The sequence below is a fragment of the Hemiscyllium ocellatum genome, chromosome 19 (genome assembly GCF_020745735.1).
Source record: "Hemiscyllium ocellatum isolate sHemOce1 chromosome 19, sHemOce1.pat.X.cur, whole genome shotgun sequence".
Classification (NCBI taxonomy): Eukaryota; Metazoa; Chordata; class Chondrichthyes; order Orectolobiformes; family Hemiscylliidae; genus Hemiscyllium; species Hemiscyllium ocellatum.
The window spans coordinates 15,160,595-15,181,994 of record NC_083419.1 but is presented as its reverse complement, the minus strand read 5'-3'; the positions used below and the strand labels follow the sequence as shown (position 1 = coordinate 15,181,994).

General features: G+C 41.6%; 1 protein-coding gene across 2 annotated transcripts; it reads left to right on the top strand.

Moving 5' to 3' along the window:
- The first annotated feature begins 3,064 nt into the window (after positions 1-3,064).
- On the top strand, positions 3,065-16,094 carry LOC132824870 (lumican-like). Of its 2 annotated transcripts, XM_060839681.1 has the most exons (4): positions 3,065-3,288; positions 4,336-4,387; positions 8,566-9,456; positions 14,316-16,094. In XM_060839681.1, the coding sequence occupies exons 3-4, from the start codon at positions 8,586-8,588 to the stop codon at positions 14,471-14,473; spliced, it is 1,029 nt and encodes a 342-aa protein (XP_060695664.1). In that variant the 5' UTR covers positions 3,065-3,288; positions 4,336-4,387; positions 8,566-8,585; the 3' UTR covers positions 14,474-16,094. The 2 variants fall into 2 exon arrangements, with proteins under 2 accessions (XP_060695664.1, XP_060695663.1); XM_060839680.1 differs by lacking the exon at positions 4,336-4,387 and having other exon boundaries at positions 3,066-3,288.
- Positions 16,095-21,400: the final 5,306 nt, after the last annotated feature.

Here is a 21,400-nt window from a genome sequence, read left to right as displayed (position 1 = left end):
CTTCCCTGTAACTCCTATCTATCACAGCCTCTGCCTCCCTGTTACCTGCAGGGATCTACTAACCAGTCAGAGGCTTATGCCAACCTGAGGTCTGGGATCACTGAGGGACACCAGGCTACATGTGTGTAAGGGAAGGGTAGGATTGGAGGAGGGGGGTATTGGGGCAAAGGGTGGAGGTGGAGGGTGGATGACAGGAAAGGCAGAGAATTGGCATTAAGAAGATATTAAGACAGCCAAGGACCAATACCGATCCAAACTAGAGACGGGGACAGACACCCAGCGATTATGACAAGGACTGAATGATATCACAGGTTCTAAAAAGAGATAGTACAAGATAGCAGACAATGACACATCCCTCCTGGATCATCTCAATGCCTTCTATGCTCGCTTTGAACAGAATTTCAGCAGAGAGGTAACACCTATTCCAAGTTTTGACAAACCTATCCGAATAGTCACTGCATCAGAGATCAGATCAGTTTTCCTTCGTGTGAATCCAAGGAAAGTGCTGGGACCAGACGGAGTACCAGGCCGTACACTCAGAGCATACGCAGATCAACTGACAGAAGTCTTCTCAGACATCTTCAACCTGTCTCTGCAGCAGCCACTGTCCTGCCTGTTTCAAGAAGGCTAACATCATCCCTGTGCCTAAGAAGGCTCATGCAGCATGTATCAGTGACTACCGCCAGTGGCCCTAACTTCGGTGGTCATGAAGTTCTTTGAAAGGCTGATCGTGGCATTAATCAAATCCAGCCTCCCCACTACTCTTGACCCACTCCAGTTTGCCTATCAGACCAACAGATCCATGTCAGACGCCATATTACTTGTCCTTCACTCCTCCCCAGAACACCTTGACACCAAGAATAGCTATGTAAGAATCCTACTTACTGACTATAGTTCAGCCTTCAACACTATTATCCCCTTGAGACTGATTACTAAACTTAGTAATCTCAGACTAAACACCACTCTCTGCAACTGGATCCTCAGTTTCCTGACCCACAGTTTCCTGACTCAGTGAAGATTGGGGACAATATTTCATCCTCACTAACACTCAACACTGAAGCCCCCCAGGGGTGCATGCATAGCCTACTGTACTCACTGTATACTCATGACTATATCGTCAAATACCAGACTAATGCCATTTACAGGTTCATTGATGACACCACCATAGTTGGCCAAATCTCAGATAGTGAAGAAACAGACTACAGACATGAGGTGGAAGACCTGGAAAAATGAGAAGAACCTTGCTCTCAATGCCGGCAAAACCAAGGAACTCATTATTAACTTTCAGTGGGATGTTACTTATGCCGCCCTACACATTGACAGCACAGAGGTGGAATGAGTGGAGAGTATTAAGCTCCTGGGAGTAGTCATCAGCAACAAGCTTTCTTGGACTCTTCATGTAGACACACTGGTTACAAAGGCATAACAACGTCTCTTCTTGCTGAGGAAGCTGAGAAAATTTGGCATGACGGTGAATACCCTTGCCAACTTTTATAGGTGCGCCATTGAGAGCATTCTGTCTGGATGTATCACTACCTGGCAACTGTACCATTCAAGATCAGAGATGGTTACTGAAAGTGGTGAACTTGGCCTGGACAATTCCAAAGCCAATCTCCCATCTATAGAATCCATCTACCAGGCCTGCCGTCAAGGAAAGGCCGCCAGCATTCGCAAAGATCCAAACACCCTGGCAATGTTTTTCTACAACCCTTACCATCGGGGAGAAGGTACAGAAGCCTGAACACATGCACCAGCCGGTTTTGAAACAGTTTCTACCCTACTGTTGTTAGAATACTGAATGGACTCACAAACTCTAAGCATTCGCCTGTACCTGTGTTTTGGTTTTTGCTGCTGTTTTTTTTACCTATTATTTACTTATCTATGCTACTTAACTCTGTGATCCGCCTGTATTGCTAGCAAAACAAAGCTTTTCACTGTGCCTCGGTACACGTGACAATAAATTCAATTCAATTCAATTCAGTTGAGGGCTGGCTGTCAGCAAATCCCCTTTTCCTGATGTTGGATTCCTCAATCAGACAGTGAGAGCCATTGAACAAGATTCCCACACACCCTCCCCCTACCTCCACTGCCCCATAGAACCCCAACAATAAAGGCAAAATTGCCCTTGTAAAGGCCTCAAATGGCAGGAAGATGAGAGCTCATCCTTAGGTCCTCCTGTGGCAGATATGGAAGAGGAATGGTGGTTGGGGACTCCACCCATTGATTCAATGCATTCCCTCCTGCCACCAAACATGCTGCTTGCCATTAAAATCTGCCTTATGATTCTAATCTGTGACTTCAACATAATTTCATTCTGTATTTTAGTCCTAATTACAAGTGTTTTTTGTCCCTGTGGTGTAAAGTCTTGCAGGGCGAGCCTGCACACTTCAGTTCTATCCACAAAATAAGAAACAGACCTCACCCAAGGCTTGATTTGTTACAGACTGTTTGACAGCTGATGTATAATTGAAATAAGCTGGTCCAGAATTCTAAGGATCTTGTAAATGCAGAGAGGACTCAGTTTTCTCTTTTACTGTCCCACAGAAATTGTAACGTAAATTAGTATTGCATTCTACTATTTCTAATCTATTTCTCCTCTCCTTTCGAGCTTCGAACCAAATCCTTTCTTTCTCAACAACTGAACGTAACTTGGCTCCTGGCCACATTTTGTTACGGGTTCAAGGATCGTGTAACTTAACATAAACCCTTGTACAGTGCTTTACTGAGGGCTGGGCGATGGTTAATGCTATTTACGATGCTGTTCTTTTGCAACAGTTTCTCTCAGGAAATAAGAACACATGGAAAGTATTCCCTTAGTTAAGCGTTAAGTAACATTCTCCAAAGACTTACGTACTTTGAAGTCGTTCTGAAGTTATTGGCATACCCTGTTCATTTTTGTTGTACGCTTACCAAAAACATAATTGAATCAAAATGGGCAGTTTGTGGAGATTGATAGCACAACATGCAAATTATAGTGAAAAAAAAACCTTCTTTTCCCAATGTCTTATCTGTACTGTAACTGTAACCATCATGCCTCATTTGGTTAATGGGCTCTATTTTCAGTGTTACTTAACACTAGCAGAGCTCAGATCCAGAGTGATGACATAGCAGCTTTATAGTTGAGGGGTGTCCACCTCTCCCACTGTTGTTGTCAGCGCTGTGCCACAGAAGTCTGGCAGCCTCCTCTTTCTCCAGAGACTAGTATACAGCACTTAATATTTGATTCTTGCCCTCATTTTCTCTGTTACTCATTCTTTGGAATTAAGAAACAAAAGACTTCAAGCAAAGGTAGGCGAGTGGATTTCAGTTTAGCTTAACAATGTTTGCAGTGTGAAAACATGTTGAGATAACTTGCTCTTTTTTCTAAAGCTACTTTCAGAAATGTTTCTTGTGCAGAAAACAAGCCTGGATCATTGCTTTTTTAACCCTTGAATGATGATTTAGCAATATTTACGTTGCAAGTAGGATCACAATTAAGAGTGTACTGCATGAATCTATACATTTTTGTAGGTTAGTGGATAACATTGAATGTGTTAAATCAAGATTGGAGGACTGCTTCTGATAATGTAGGAATGAAAAACATAATTAACAAAATGTAATACGGCTGATTTGTGTTCTGTGACCAAGGTACATAGAGAACCTTGTGAATTTATATAGAAAGTGCTCCTTAACAAATTACTACTCTTTATTGTCTACAACGAGATAGGCAACACTGCAAGGAAAGGAACGCTAATTGTTGAAAGATACATGGGGTTTATTGTGGAAATAATGTCAAAGCAATATTTTGTGATTTTAGTGCAGGGGCCAAACACAGTGCTACAAGTATGTAGACCTCTTGTCTGCACATTCCAGACAAGAGGATATCTGTCTTAGATAAGCTCAGTTGTTCATTCGGAGCAAGCCAGATTCATGTTTGAAAAAGAAAATCAAAGACAGTATTCAACATTCTTCATCTGATAGGAAACAGAAGCAGTCAGAAGCTGTCAATGCAGGTGGCAGTGTTACTGGTTCATAGAGTTAGTTGTTCGACTCTGAAGAGCTCGCTGGTTGGGTTGTTGTGATCTCTGTTTATTGAATTTTACAGGTCACCTAGTGTATACTGTGACCTGCGTTAAGGCTGAAACTGAAGTGCCCCATTGCTAATTGTGACAAAGGTGGAGGCACAGGATGTTGTGGCAGAATCATCCTTCTGAGATTTCAACCTTTGACCATTATGTTCTGGTCAAATTACCAACGGTGTTCTCAGAGGAAGCTCATTTTAAAATGCTGGGACATTAGAGATTGCATCAGTTATTTAGTGCTCCCTGAAACTGATTTTTTTCTCCTTCTATTCAGAACTACTGTACAGGCTCAGAGGGAGTGAAGGGGTTTCTTACACAATCCAGGAGTAAGTTTATGATAATAAATGTAATAGTTCCTTAAACAGAAATATATGCCAATGATTGATTTCAAAGTTACTGAGTGCTAATTAAGCAAAATAAGGACATAGAAGGTTTTAAATGAAACTTTTTGCTGTGATGAGTGGAATATTGCTGCTGCAGACCAGTCTGTGTGAGGTCACCTCTTTCAAATGCTGTTCCACTAATTACATCCATTGCTTGCTCCCAATGAGTAAAACAGAAGAGTGTTTCCATTACCACTAATTATCTTGTTGTACTTTAGGTTGCTGTAAATTGATGTTCTCATACGGCATTTATCATCATTGGCTTAGACAGAATGACAACACACCAAGTTAATTAAAATCTCCACTGACTGAAAGGGTGAATTTTTATACAAAGGTATTTCCTTTGAGTGTCCATGTAGGGAAATATATAGACAGAGGCTGAAATGCTAAAGCTTGTTTTCCTTGACACTAGATTGCCTCAGAGTTTCTTCCAAATGTTTTTTTGTCAGCTCTTTCTGTGGACTCCTCTTTCTGTGGTTCCTCCTGTTAATTGGATCTGGACTTGTGTGCAGATTAACTGTTTATGGTAACAGGCCATTCCACCCATCCTATCAATACTCATGCCCTTGGGCTAAGGGGCATTCCTAACTGATCCCATCCTCTTGTTCCCCAGCCCACACCTATTCAATATCCACCTTCTTTTTGGTGAAAAGAGAAAATGATTTTGCAAAGTAATTGCTGAAACCATTGTGATTGACAGCTTCATATCCTATCAATCATCATGGTCTCTCCAACGCATTTTCCCATTTTGTCACTACAACTATGCTAGAGGGGATCTTGAGGATCTGCTGGAGCTGTCAGGGTCAGGGGATTATCAGAGTGGTACCATCTCAGGATGATAGGAGCATAGGAACAGTAGGACATCATTCAGTGGCTTGACCATTCAATGAGATCATGGCTGAACTGTACCTCATCACCAGTTACTTGCCATTTCTCCAGATCCGCCCACTTCTTTTGCCTAAAAAAATTTAATGAATCTCATTTAATAATCCACCCCCCTAGTCTCCGTGTGCCCTTTGATGGCAACAGATGAACCCATCTGCTAATTGCCCCCATCTAACCCTGCTTAGATGGGTAAGGGAATGGTCTGGTAAAAGATGTATCAGTTCCTTTTTTGAAAGGTCAGAAGTTAAGCATTTTCTGAATATTCCAGGCATGGGATTTTCCTTTTGGTACCAAGTTCTTCAAAAGAAACCTACCAGTATATCCTTTTGCTCTACAGGGGCACAGTTGGCATGACCAGTATTAATTTAGATGCTGCCACATTTGCAGATTAGTTTCCCCAGCCCCATTTAATAGCAAATGGAATCACTGCCTGCACTTTATGCAAAATATCTTATATTACATCAAACCACAAGAAGGCAGGTGTAACTACTGCCCACGTTCCCTGTCTGGAACCAGAAAGAAATTATGCCTTTCCCCTTCCTTCTGGATAGAAATCTGCCAAGGCTTGTAGTGCCCCCCCCATGCCAGAAAGCACGTCAGCACTCAAATGCAATAGGAAATCCAGGGAAAATTTCTTCTTGCCTTTGCTTTTGGATTTCTAAAACTGTCAATCATGATGACGATATCGTCATAAGCATGGGCCAGGTGTGCATGATGGAAAACACAAAGCAATTATGACATGGATAAGAAAGAAGACAGTGGAAGACACTGAAACAAACATTAAATAACTGTCAGATAAATCACCCGCAAAGAAACAGCTAGTGCATTGTTGGAATAACATAGATACCTTTCATAACCTCAAAAATATAATTTTTCCCTACCCCAGCAGGCTTTACACCAAAGTAGAAAAATATCTGCTGAGTTATGCAAAAAATTCTGAAAAGAGAAACATCTTACTGAAATTCTTTACCTTGCCCTCATCAGGACAAATGCAAGAATGCCAAATTTCAAACAATCACAAACATTTTAGTCTTCAGGAGAAAGCATGCTGTGATCTTTTAAAAGTACATTTTTGCACATTTCCTGATGCATGAACGATGAAAATCTTCAGTAACATGTCTCTTTTTAGTAATCACTACATTATATAACGTTCATGTTTTATTGTGGAACATCTCCAGAACTCTGGGAACACTTGAATGTTGAGAAAATACTTTATTTGCACAGCATAGAGAAATAGTGTCTTGTTGACAGAACGAAAGTAACTGTAGCAATTAACATGTCCTTCCTGTCAAATGGAAGCCATTGTCAATCTACATGTAGCTAAATTGAGGAGCCAACTATTATAGCCCCACTTAGAATAGCAATGTTCTTGTTTGTTTCCCTCTCAAAAAATACCAGGAAACGTATTAGTTATTATTCTAAGTCACACTTCACTAGAAACCAGAGTTGTTCCATTCACAACAACATTGCATGCTTTCTCGACCTCCAACCAGGCATCGAGAGAAAACAATACAAATAGGGATCAACAAGTTCCCAACAGAGTTAATATCCAGCAATAGTTGGGGAGTGGCAAAAATTCTGGGTGACATTGTATATTTATGAGCTGTGCCCATAAAAGAATGTCTACACATGAAATGAATCTGCTACTTGTAACACAAAACCAATTAATATGTTGCTGTTTAGATAGATCATCATTCTTGCTGGCACCCCCCAATTCTATACTCATTCAACCTTATGATATCCAAAACTTTGTTGACCATGCCCTAACTCAGCTGAAGTCCCATTTACCCATCACCACTTGCTCACAGGCATTGGCTGCTGATTACAAGTAGCTCCTCAATTCGATAATTTTTATTGCTTTTTGTTTTCCAAATCTTTTCGTCCCTCCCAATCTTTAATATCTTCCAGCCCTGCAAATCTGTGAGCTATCCATGCTTTTCCAATTCCAACCACCTGAACTTCTACCTTTGGCAGCTATACCTTTAGCTGCTCAGGCTGTAAGCTCAGAATTCCAGAGCCTCTCTGACTCACTGTTTCTCTTAAATGCACCTAAAAGCGCACCTTTTTGCGCAAGGTTTGAATCATGTGACTTAATATCTCCTTTATGTGGCTCAGAGTCAAATATGTTTTGACCACTCAAATTAGATTTTTCTAGTTATTATTCTAGTGATACAGACAATCATGTTCCAATGGATGTTTTCCTGTTCAGCTCAATCCTGCTAATATTCAGCAGCCATACAGATATCACTGCATTGACAGTGTTCAGAATGGTTGAGCTCAGCTATAATATCGCCAAGGTCTCCGTGATCAGTGTTCTTATATTTCTGATCAGAGGTGTGGTTGTACACCTATGGAGCAGTTGGGACTTGCACCTGAGCCTTCTGGCTCAGAGGTGGGGATACTACCTTTGTACACAATAGCCACTTCCTCTTGACTGATATTAAATACTTACAACAAGCCTTAGGCTTGCCTGATCTGCCTCACTGATCAGCAGACCACTGTGGGTTTATCCGGCTAGTTAATGGATAGGTCCTTAACAATAAAGGGAAAATACTGCAGACGCTGGAACTCTGAAATAAAATTGGTGTGCGCTGGACCAGCAAGTCCTGCGTAACTATGAAGAGAGAGAAAGTTAGAATCATAGAATCCCTACAGTGTGGAAACAGGCCCTTTGGCCCAATAAGTCCACACCAACTATCCGAAGAGTATTGCACCGAGAGAGAGAAAGAGAGAGAGAAAGTGAGAGGGATGAGGGATCTGGAAGGGGGGATGGAGAGAAACTGTTCCCACTCATGAAAAGTTCATGAAGAAAATAACACAGACTTAAAGTCAGATTAGCAAAAGAAGCAAAGGTGATGTGAGCAAAGCTTTTTTTCTACACAGGGAGTAGTTCGGATCTGGAATGCATAGCTTGAAGATGGGGTAAAAGCAAATGTATGCAATACGGTATTCAACTGTAACTCGGGCCATGTGGGGGCTGGGACACCTCATGCCCTGACATCAGGATCCTGAAGCCAAAGTAAAAACCAGTTCTAATTTTGTAATGGACTTCATCAATCCAACTGGTCAATCTTTCAGGGATAACATTTGACCTCCTGATTAGAAGCCAAACAAAATTGCATTGAAAAACCCTGAAGTTCATTGCTCAATAGTAATGCAGGATGTTCACTAAACATATATATATGTTATTGCTTTGAGATACAAGTAATAATTCCATGCCTTTTCTCTACACACAGCTTCACCATACATTCCTGAGATGAAGGCCATTCAACTTCCTGTATTTGCTTTGCTGGTTAGCAGCATATTTTGTCAGGATGACTACAATGAATACTTTGGTTACTACAACCTAATAAATTTACAGGCCCCAACTTATCCAGTTTGCTCTGTTGAGTGTGACTGTCCACTAAATTTCCCCACTGCCATGTATTGCAATCACCGCAGACTTAAAACCATCCCTTTGGTACCAGCAGAAATAAAGTACCTTTACCTCCACAGCAACCAGCTCACTGGCATTCCAAATAACGCATTTGAAAATGCCACTGGTCTCCAATGGCTGGTCTTGGATGACAATCAGATTACTAGTGACAACGTAGGAAAGAATGCATTCTCAAAGCTAAAAAGCCTGAAGAGGTTGTACCTAAACAGGAACAATCTGACAGATGTTGTCCGTGGCCTACCAAAGTCATTAAAGGAACTGAGGCTTTCATCGAACAGGATCTCAAAGGTTGGAAACACCTTAAGAGGACTGGAAAACTTGACAACTCTTCAACTCAATGACAACAAATTGAAAGATGTTGGATCTTTGAGTGGATTGAAGTCTTTGGCATACCTTGATTTAAGTGGCAATCAATTAGCAAAACTCCCTGATGATCCTCCAGAAGGCATAGAGATGTTTTATGTGACAAACAACAAGATCAAAAGCATTCCAAGGGACTATTTTAACAAGATAAAAGACCTACAGTATCTACGTATGTCACATAATGAAATTACAGATGACGGTATCCCTGATAAAATCTTCAACATCACTTCACTCATTGAGTTGGACCTTGCATACAATGATTTGAAGAGCATCCCGCTTGTTAATGAAAGACTCGAAAATCTGTACCTACAGGCAAATAAAATTGAGAGTAAGTCTGACTGTGTTTCACTCTTGATAGCATCAAGTTCAGATGTTAAAAGACACAAAATAAAATGAGGAATTTAGGACTAAACTATTAAGTCAAAGTGTGCACCGTTCATAGAAAAAATTTGAAAAAATATCAAAACAAAACTGTAACATAGAAATGAATTCCAATTCAGCTGAATTGAACCATGAATATTGGAGATTTTTTTCTCTTCCTAAGGTTACTTGTACTCTTAAAAGATAATTCTTATAGATATTTGTACTAACATCTATTTTGATATCACTATAAACAAAACATCTTCTGAATTCAGACCAAATCTGATCCCTGCAATATTTCAATGATATGGCAAGTTATGGAAAAATTTAATTTCTAAATAGCTGAAGATAATTTGCATTTTGTATGATACAGTACTGGTAGCTTCAGGGTAAATGGAAGGAAAATTGGTCATCGCTACCACATCTGTTTGGTTGGGATTACCATGTTAAATTAGCACAAGACAACCGTTTTCGATATTCAGGTTGTCTACTGGAAACAAGTAACATAATATAAAACAGTGAACTGAAACATGTTCAGTTCAGCAAAACACTGAAGAGGGAAACACACGATGAACCTAAGGTATTTGCTCCTAATCCACAACAATTCTTATTAATTAATTTCCTGCCACTATTCATTACTTTCAATACATAAAGAGGCCATTCGACCCAAACAGTCCCTGCTAGTGTTCATAATCCACGTTAGCTTCCTTTTATTATACTTCATGTACGTCCCCTATATTCTCTTCTCCCTCAAAACACTTTTTGAACTTCCTCTTACATGCATTTATACTATTCACTTCACGCACTCCCTATGATAGTAGGCTTCATGTTCTCACTCTGGGGAAAGAAGCTTTTTCTGATTTCCCTATTATATTTCCTAGAGATTGTGTGAGAGGTGGTGGGATGATTGCTGGTATGGTCGTTAGCACTGCTGTCTCACCGTACCAAGGACTCAGGTTCAATCCCACCCTTGGGTGGTTGTCTATATGAAGTTTACATGTTCTCTTCCTTTCTGCTGGGTGCTTGGTTTCCTCCTACAGTCAAAATGTGCAGGGTAGATGTGCCATGCTAAAATAAGGATGCCTTGTAGTATCCAGGGATGTGTAGGTTAGCCATGGTTAATAGCCCATGTTTGGGGGGAGGGGAGACAGAGGATCGTTGGTCTGGGTGGGATGGTCTTCAGAGGGTTGGTGCACACTCAATGGGCCAAATGGCTTCTTTCTGCACTATAGGGATTCTATCCTGTAAAAATGGCCTCTGATCTATTTGTTACTCGCCACAAGCAGAAAATGTTATTGGGTCCACAGGAAACATGATGTGCGAGGTGACCTTTTTAAGCAGAATGCAATCTCTCCATTTCCTGGCAGCAGGTTGAGATGCAGAGGTTTGGTCAGCCGCAACATACTGAGCCTTATATTGGCCCTTGTCAAGTTCTGGCTTGCAATACCATTGTATGCAATGGATATTTATTACATAAAACCTTTTTGTAATTCCAATGAAGAAACAGTGGCACGTGAAACTTTTGTGGTACCCAGTTCATGTTTATTTAGAGGTGACTTGCACCAACTAGTTTTGTGCTATGTAGTTACTGTGCAACGTCAGTGGTTTTCTGTCCTTAACTCTCTGACGCGAGCAAGGGGAGCAGGAGAATGACAGCTTGGATCAGTAGCTTTGGGTCAGTAAGGATGGGTCAGTGGTGAAGTGGTTGTAGAGGCATGGAGAGTGGAAAAGGGTAGAGCCTGATGTTGTTGAAACAGGTAGTCAGTGTAAGAAGGTGGGGAACCTGAAGGGTGCTGTCAGTGCTGTTCAGATGTAAGTCCACCTCAAGGTGTTGGCTGACAGAGTCCTTATACTGCCTTAAGTTTTACAACATCACAATGATTCCCTCTGAGGATGCTCTGTGAGAACGTCCTTCAAATGCATAGAAGGGAGAGTCAGCTGAGCCTACAAGTTCTACCATTTCACACAGAAAAGTGAGTACAGCATTGGACAATAACTCAAATATTCGATAAAGAGTGAACATAAAAACACATTATTGCCCTTCCAAAGAAAGAAATGTCTCTAACATCCCTGTAAACATCATGCATGCCAGTCATAAGACTGGAAGACAATAACATGTAGGAGCAGAAATAGGCCATTCAACCCATTGAGTTTATTCTACCATTTAATTAAATCACGACTGATCTGATACTCATCAAATCCACTTTCCTCCATTATCCCCATAATGGTTCAATCCTTTACTGATTCAAAATCTGTTGATCTCAAACTTGAATCTAATTAACCATGAAAGTAGTCCATCTATTTAGATCTGTGACTGACTTTGTCTAATCAAATACAGGAAATGTGCACTTGATTAAAGTGAAACCAGTGCAATGTGAAATATTTATAAGTGAAATTTAATTTTGAAAAATACCCTTTGTGCTCTCAGGTCTTAGGTGAAGGGAATTGGTCAGGCAAGTTGCGTCCATGAAGCAGAGTCTCCCTGTCTGATCAAGAGCCTCTTCTATAGCCCACTTGTTGAGACACCATGTTCAGCTGACAGCAGTTTTACTTCCTCTGCCATGTGGTTACACATGTCTCCTGTGCACATCTTGGCACTTTCAATCCGTTTGGAATTGTGTAGGAAACGGAGAGCAGAAGTAGAGTCTCCTTCTTGTTGCATCTTTGGGGACGTTGCACGGCTGGCGAAATCTTCCACATTCTCTCAGATCAAATCTATCAAAACTGTTTGTAATGCTAAAGCCATTTGTTAGGTCAGATTTCTCTTTCCATGGAGAGAAGCATGTTATTGTGCCAATTTAGATGCTGCCATATTTTTTACCAGCAAGGTGATTTACAAGTAAGAAACTTTTGAGAGTGTCAAGAGATTTGGCCATTTCTTTTCATAATGGCCATGCTAACTGTTGCCATTTCTAGTGGTCTGTATGTCTGTTCCCCAAATCCCTTTGAGTATCTATCCCAGTGAGAATTTTCTTTTCTAAGTATTTACTTTTCTTTTTCAAATGTTATACCTCACATTGATCTAGTTTTAAATGCAATCACATGTCAATTTAACATTTTAATTTTGTTCATTTATTGTTCCAAATTGTTGCCATCCGCCACAATTTAGTTCCTAGTTTGTCAGCAAATTTAGAAATTGACTTTTTTTATTCCAGTGTATAAACGATTAGTGTGAATCCCCACTTTCCATCTTTAGACATTCTGAATAGTTTTCCATTACCTCACACTAACTAATAATTTCAGGTGGATGATTTGAAAAGTAGCAGTGAGACCACTTTTGTCATGCCCTAGACTGGACACATTGCACCATTTGATTGTTAAATCCATGAACACATTAAGACATCAGTTAGATTAGTTCACACTGCAGTATTTTCCTGGCTGTTATTAATACCAGCCAAGAAATCCTCTCATTATAGAATCCCTACAGAGTGGAAGCAGGCCTTTTGGCCCATTGAGTCTACACTGACCTTTTAAAGAGACCCATTCCCTCTACCCTATCCCTGTAATTTCCTTGACTAATCCACCTAGTCTGCATACCCTTGGACATTATGGGCAATTCAGCATAGCCAAATCTCTAAGCCTACATATATTTGGACCATGGGAGGAAACTGGAGCACTCAGAGGAAACATACACAGACATAGAGAGAATGTACAAACTCCACACAGTCACCCAAGGTTGGAATTTAACATGTATCCCTGGCACTGTGAGGCAGCATTGCTGACCGCTGAACCACCAGGCCATCTTAGACTTCTTAGTTAACTGCTTATAGTTAATACGCAGTTCATTGGGAAGCTCGTCACTGTCCTAGATTAAGCCCTCATACATGACAAGCAATGTAATCTTAAGAGAATCTATACAGCTATGGTCCTCTAAGATAGCCTTATGGTACAGAGGGTGATATAGCTAACTTTCAACGAGTAGCTTTAGGTTCAAATCCCACCCCAGGATTTGAATAACAAGGAAGGTGCATTCAGAACACAGCCAAACAGGTTGATTACCAACTTGCAAATCTTACCAATATGTCACGCAGCATGTGGAGTATACCCCTTAAGCTACAAAGCCTCTGCTTTAACCTGTTCTGGAAAATAGAAGCTACAGAAACGGACCGAAGTGAGTATGCTTCGTTTGTCTCATGCACCTCTCAATTAAGGGAAACCTCCCAAGTCTTCAGTCCTATCTCTGTAATCTAATCACCCTCTTAGATCTCTGTGTCCTCTAATTCTCGCCTCTTGTGAGCTCCCAATTAATTGTTCAATCACTGGGAGTCATGACTTCAGTTACCAAGTGCCTAAACTTGAATTTCCTTCCGAACCTTCAGCATCTCCCCTCCTTTCTAATGTGCTGCTTAAAATCCTATCTCCTTCACCAAGATGTTTTGATTATCTGTCACATTAGCTTCTGACGTGATTTAATGTCAAATTTTGTTCAATACCCATGAACTATCTTGGGACAAGGCACTATGTAAATGCAAGCTGGTCTTGTAGAAAATTATTTGGACACAGATTCTTGACAGTACTGCTACCATTATCTGAAACTCTTAATACGTTTATATACCTTGTGTTTATAGACATTTTCATCTAAATGTAATAACTTATGCCAATAAACTAATCTCCACTATGATAGGAAATGGTGTCATATTTAGACTTTGTGCTAAATTATGCATTATTTTCCAAACATTAGAATGCTCAAAGACATTAAACTCTAAATCCGAGATGCTCTATATATTGCTAAAATGTTGCACTTAGCTTTATATTACAAGAATCAATATTCCTTGGGTCACTCTAGTACAGTGAGTGTCTCTAAATCTCTGAATCTTCATTTTGCAGAATTTACCTTGCAGAGCTTCTGTCGTGTTACTGGACCATCGGATTTCTCCAGCATCAGGCACCTGCGTCTGGATGGTAACAACATCTCTCGAGCCAGTATGCCCTATGATCTGATCCGATGTCTGCCCCTGGCCTCGGAAATTACATTTGATTTTTGATCTACATCCACTTAATTGGGAAGACCTGAGGGCAGACTTTAACTCCATGTAGCTGTCTGTCTTGTCCTCCTGCCTCACCCCCAATCCCGAATTCCGCAAGGTTTCCCAGTTAGATTTGTTCACTTGTTAACACATCATGTCATGCATACTAACACTTTTCGATCTTATATCTTCACATAACCATAACTTTTCTACTAGATTTCCAAACAGTTAAAGAAAACCAACAGAATTATTGAAAAGAAAGGAACGTAACAGTAAGTGGAGGTTAAGAGTAAAGCATAATGTGGAAAGAAGGTATTCTTTCAAAATGGAAGGTATTTTGGGATCTTTTCAGGGATACATTTGAATCAACCATCTGTCGTACACATATTCAGCAATCATCAAATAAAGCTTGTGATTAGAAGTTACAAAAAAGAAAAATTCAGTGATTGCAATGCTAAAATTAAATCAACTTACTTTCCTGTATTATGAGAATCCTCTTTTGCTCTGTTCTTTATAATAGCGATACAAATATTACAAAGGAACTTTTAAAAGATACAGCTCTTTTATAACCAACTATGTTCTGTGCAAACTTGCCATTCAAATTATGTAGTTCAGAAGATTTTTCAAATAAGTCCTCACCAAAATATTATTTTCGTAAGTCCTCTAAAAGATTATCAACTTGTACTGACTCAAATAGTATCTGCGCTATCTATAATTACTGTATTATAGAGTAGGTTTGAAGAAAAACACATAGGATCTGTAGAATGTGGGAGAACAGGAGTTTGATGGGATTTAGCAATTTAAAGCTTGTACAGAAGTTATTATGAAATAAAGATAAACAGTAAACATTATTGTAATAACCAAGTGAGTGGCTTTCTTTCAATAAATTGCTTAAATTTACTTGGCTTAAAAAGCTGGCAGTCTTGCAACTTTTAGGTTAGTTTTTCATAGGGGCAATGAAATATTTTAACCACAGCTTGCATCATACATTGTAAATCATGCATGATCTTTTACCCATTTTTCTTTGTATGCAAATTTGAGTTTTTGTGCAGGAAATAGAGCATGCTTAATTTAGCAGCAGCAGCCATGGCTGGCTTTAATTTATCTGTTGTATTTTTGGCTTTAGCTGACAGTCTTGAGTCTGCAGTAGTGTCCTTAGTATGCAACCATTGCTTACACAGCCAGGTATGCCACTGGGTTTGAGTTTCTTGGGTCTCTCAAATACCAGTGCTATTTGTTTGCAAGGAAATCTATCCAACTGTCAACCAGGCTATAACGTGAGGGCATCTTTTAGGCTCAGAGTACTCCACCTTTGGGGAATGAGCGGACAGTTATCTGACGTTGGTATGTTACACCATTATAATAAGACACTTGCTTCAGCTGATCGCACAATGGTAACCCTGATCAAAGTGGAAATGTCTGTGGAAAAACACAGCTGGAAGTGGACTTCACAAGATCTCCGCCAGGATGGGATAGATGTGGAATTATTGAATTGTATAAATCCACAAAAAAGGGTGTTCCAAACAATTGACCTGAAAAATGTATCACTTCCAAATGTAATGAACTGACCCTGTAGTTTTAACTCTGTACACAACTTTTATTTTTCTCACATTAATCATTAAAATATATCTTCACCTTTCTTCAACTGTGCTTTATTTTATTCAATAAATTTGTGAACCTCCACCTATTTGTTATTGATATATAAAGATAAAAGCTTCTAATAAAGAAAGACATTTCTGGGGCATGGGCTGCACAGCAGATTCAACACATCAAGCCAAAAAAAAAACCAAAGAACTGCAGATGCTGGAAAACAGAAACAAAAACACTAGTTGCTAGAAAAACTCAGCAGGTCAGGCAGCATCTGTGGAGTGAAAGCAGAGCCAATGTTTTGGGTTCAATTGAGTATTTGTTTGTTAGATGCTGTTCTAATGCTGGTCAAGGTATTCCTCCTTCTTCATGGCCCACTGATGACTGTTTTCACAACAGAGTGGCTTATTTGATCATTTCACAGGGCTTTAAGAGATGCCTCAGAGCAAGAAAGATATTCCAGGATGTGTTTTTCAAGTGGTGCCATGACTCCAACATTGAGAGGGAAAGGGTGCCCAGAACCCGCATTTACTGAGTGCAGGTCCTCACTGGCCACATTACCTTGCGTCAGTTTCCAAAACAGCTGTTGGATGCTCCACTGTCCTACTGAACAGGAAGGGGCATGGAGGGGATGCTGTAGAGCAGGGAGGTAAGGGGTTGGGGCAGGGAGAGTGAGGTCTGGAGTGGGGAGGGGTATGGGTGGAGCAGGGAGGGTAAAGAGGGGTTGTGCATGAAGGGGGATGGGGTAGAGCATAGAGGGTAAGGGGGTGGGACAGGGATGCTAAGGGGTGGATCAGTGAAGATAAATGGCTGGGGCAAGGAGAGGAAAGGGGGTCTAGAAAGAAGGGATGGGATGGAGCAGGGAGGGGGCCGGAGGTGTGGCAGGGAGGTTAACGGGGTGGAGCAGGTCATGGAACATGGAGAGTCAGCAGAAGGGGTGAAATATGGAGGAGTAGGGAACAGAGCAAGGAGTGGGAGCAAGGGGCACAGCTGAATAGAGATGTTACATGTTGTCTATTAGGTGTAGGGCTAGACATACTGGTCTCAGAGATGCTGAGAAGAACATCAAGAGTGTGAAAGAGAATGTGGGTGTTTCTGGCTAGGCCAGCATTTATTGCCCATCCCTAGTTGTCCTCAGCAAGATGGTGGTGAGCTGCCTTATGGGACTGGTGCAGTCTATTTGCTGTCGACCCACAATGCCCTTAGAGAGGTTATTCAAGGATTTTGACCCAGCGACATTGAAGCAATGGCAACATATTTTGAGATGGGATGGTGAGTGGTTTGGAGGGCAACTTGCAGGTGGAGGTGTCCCCACCTGTGTGCCTGTCTGCTTCACCAACTCAGAGACTGAGTTCTCCCGTTTGCTTATCCTCTTTGTTCCATCTCATCCCCTTTCTGAGAGGATTCAGGTTAATAATCTTGACATCAGGTGCATTTGTACCTCATTCAAATTATGCTGAAATTAAGTTCACCTTCCCTATCTACTTCCACTAATTGATCAATTTGATGTTTCAAATACTTGGCACCAAGTTTCAGGCATATACCTGGAGACTGTCATTTCTTCGTAGACTGCAGGGCAAATTCTTGCGGCTCTGTCCTTATCACATAATGTGGTTAACAGTTGCCTACATTCCCTTGCATAATCTTGTCTCCGAGTACAGTTTGTGACCAAACGGAGGTAGGCAGAATGGCTTCCTCGGCATCTCCAACCAGCATGAGCTTACAGCTGAAGGAGGAGAAAGTAAGGACTGCACGTGTCAGACAGGCAGCAAAGCCAGTCCGGCAGCATCCTAGGAGCAGGAGAGTCGACGTCTTGAGCTAAGTGCTATCCTGATGAAAAGCTTATACTCAAAATGGCGACTCTCCTGCTCCTCGGATGCTGCCTGACTGGCTTTGCTTTTGCAGCATCACTCTTTTAGAAACTTACAGCTGAAGGCTATGGAACAGGAAAGACGTGAAATTGGTGAGTGGGTTAAAGGATAAATCAGACAACGTTGTGCTCCAGCCAAGTAGAATGTTTGGGGTGGTGGGAGGGGGCTTGTGTTATGTCTCACAGTGAGTAAGCGATATACCTTATTGAAACATGATCTTGTTATCATCACCGTATCACAATTTGTGACATAATGGTTAAAGTGCTCAGTCCCTCGTTCTCCATCTTACTGGGGTCAATTGCAGGATCACATGCTAAAGGAAGCCAGTTACAGTTTGTAAATGAATTGCTCAGACACAGCAGTACCTGTAACTGTATGTAGATACCAGGAGCAGTGTTAAACGCCAACTGGATCTTTCAGTGTTGTGTTATCCATGTTTATTATAGATGCTACCATTTAACTGAGATTTTTGAAGAAGTGCCTAAATGTATTGATGAGGATAATGTAGTTGACGTTGGTTTACATGGACTTCAGTAAGGACTTTGACAAGGATCCACGTGGAAGACTTGTCCAAAAGGTAAGGTAAGCTGGCAAACTAGACCCAAACTTGGCCTGCAATAGGAAGCAAAAGATGAAGGGTTGATTGTGTGACTAAGTCAAAGGGCCTGTTTCTATGCTTTATGACTCTATGACTCTAAAAGTACATATACAAATATCCTGCAGATGCACAAAAGCCCATTACTGCATCTACAGCAGATTGTGAGGGTAAGACAGGTCAGGGGTACTGCAATCAGTGACACTGTACTGCAATGGTTACTTCAGTCAGAGTTTGAGCTGTGACAGTCTAAGGACCTGTATATGGGCTACATTCCAGAAATCCGGAGGGCCCATGACTGAAGGCAGTCCGCAGGCTACATTCCAGAAATTCAGAGGGTCTGGTTCTGCCTGAAGTCTGAATTTAGGGACTCTTTGTTCAGGACGTTATCTGTACACCTTGAGGCCGAACCCATGTCGGGGTCTTGGTCTGAGTTTCCTACGAAGTGGAGGGAATATCCTGGTTTACACAGGCTGCTGTATTTAATAGGGTGGGTGCTGGAAGCTCTGGGTTAGGATTGCATAGACTCCTGGGGAAGGTAAATGTCAAGGAACCTCAGAGTGGAGCTTGTTTCGATCATGGATAAGGCAAGACTCAGCAGGGGCTTTAGCACTTGGATTGTGAGGGTTTCTGAGGGTGGGTTCAGTCAGTAATATTTGAGAGGGGCTCTGCAGTGGGGTGATTTTGGGGGAGAATGGTGAACCTAGGGGGTAACAGGAATTTTGAACCACTGGGGGTGGAGGAAGAGAATAGGGGTTACCTGGTGGATTTAGTTTGGGGTTGAGGGTGATGTTGACACCGAGATGACCCAACCAACTGAATCTCACCTTGTTTTCTTCAAGGAACCGAAGTAGGTCTCAGTCAAATTTGAAAGCACTCCACTCAAAGTGGGAGGCAATTTCATTTTGGGGAGGAAGCGTCGTTATAGCTCACATGTTGTGGCCAAGAAAATGAGACCCCTATTTGTGAAGAGTCCAGTTGATTGTCCATCAGGTTTATCTGCCTTCATTTGGCGCATTTTTCATGTTCCTACTGTGTGCAATCCACAGTCTCTGTCTCTGGCTTTAATTTCCACACCAGTACTTGGTGAACGTGGAAGATTTGATTATAGTTATTATATTCTCTCTCTTCTAATATTGTCTGTGAAGCATTCCATTTCCAGCTGGAGAACTTGGTAACCCCTGTGGTGCCCTCAGACAGCATATTTGACCATCTCTGCAGGCAGCAGCAGGAGGACTGTGATCTGGATCTCCCAGGAGGAGACAGGCTGCCACTTGCTGTAGTAGACTAGGTTGGAGGCAGCGCAGTTGATAGGCTCAAAGATGACATTGACAAAGAAGTTGACAACACTAATGAAGGAGGAGAAGGAGCTGGTGTCTGGGTGGACCTTGTAGATATAGAGGCTGTGACTCTCCTTGCATTTCTCCTGTCCTCTGACATACTTCTTATAACATGGCCAATATGATCATCATCCTGTAAATCCTTCCAACATGCCTGTCAGCAGATGGTAAGTGTGGGAGAGTCAGCCATCCTGCAGAAAGCCATGGCAAAATTAATTGTCTATAAATGTAGACCAATCCAATGAAAGGCCACACTTCAGTCCTCAGAAATGAGAGTGGGAGAAAAGACAGACTCATTGTGACATTCTTTGACTATGTGATATTAACTGAAAATGAATTCCTCTGAAATATTGGCCTCATTATTAGCAGTGTTAGTGTTCTCCGGGCCAGAAGAGGTTCCAACTGCCCTGGAAGTGTCTTCGAACAGACATGTCTTGATTAAACATTTTTAAAAATCCAATGGGCAATGTGCAAGGCAACTGAATGCAATCTATGAACTGTCACATCAGTGTGGGCCAAACACTACCGTATGTTTGGCAACTGGCTTGAAACCGCTGTCATGTTGGGAGTAAGTGCATACAACTGGGGTTTAAGGGGTTGCTGGCAATGGAATTTTGCCAAGGCCACAGAATCAGCGTTCTGTTTCAATCTCCCACAAGCTGACTTGTATAGATGGGAAAGTGCACAGCAATGTTTTCCGTCCACTGGTCCATGTGCTCTGCCATCTCACATATACACATTATTCATGAGTTGTGGTCCTTTGAAGCCACATAGGATGCAGTTTCTCAAGGAACATGGGATGAGGAGACCCTGTGGGACTCACTAGGAGGTAACAGCTTCTCCTGGGGTATGATGGGGCAGACTGGCCATGTGAAAGTCTAAGAGAAATCTAACTCTCAAGGTGACATTACTGGTTCCACAGACCTCTGAAAGCAACATCATATTGGTTCAGATCAACCCAGCCATTCTTCTGGTCATCGTGCTTCACTGAAGAATCCACAGATTCCAACGCTAACAGCAGCAGGAGGAGGAGCAGCCTTCAAGAGACACCACAACCTGTGTCAGATGGTCAACAAAGATAGTCCCAAATTGAGTCTGCAGGCTTAAATGCTGCTATCTGCAGGTAACAGACCGGCAGTGCCAAAGATGCCTCAGGGTTTGCCAGGAAGCGGTTTGGTGGAAGTTCCTCTGGGGGCTCAGGGTCTAAAAGGTACTAGCCTTCTGTGATCTTCTGACCAGATGGACATTCACTCTCCTTGTCTTGAGCTGCTGTAGGCAACGGGCTCAATGACAGAGGGGAGCTGGCAAAGCACCTCTGGAATGCCTTGAGGTGAAATTCTTGGGGTGCATGGCTGTCACTTTCCTCTTCCCTTCTCCACTCCCCTGTCTTCTTAACAGGAAGGAGGGTGAAGTGACAACACACCTATCACATGATCATGGACACTAAGTGCTGAAAGTTCCACTGGATCTAAGTCTCCAAGGCAACCACCATGTGTTCACATGTGTAGATATGCTGGACAGACTCCTCAGTTATCTGCTCCACTATTGAGCA

Excerpts from the sequence above, each read along its gene's own strand:
- LOC132824870 (XM_060839681.1), top strand. The coding sequence starts at position 8,586 with ATGAAGGCCATTCAACTTCCTGTATTTGCTTTGCTGGTTAGCAGCATA. Across the intron at positions 9,457-14,315 it reads ACAGGCAAATAAAATTGAGA|AATTTACCTTGCAGAGCTTC; the intron begins GTAAGTCTGACT and ends TTCATTTTGCAG.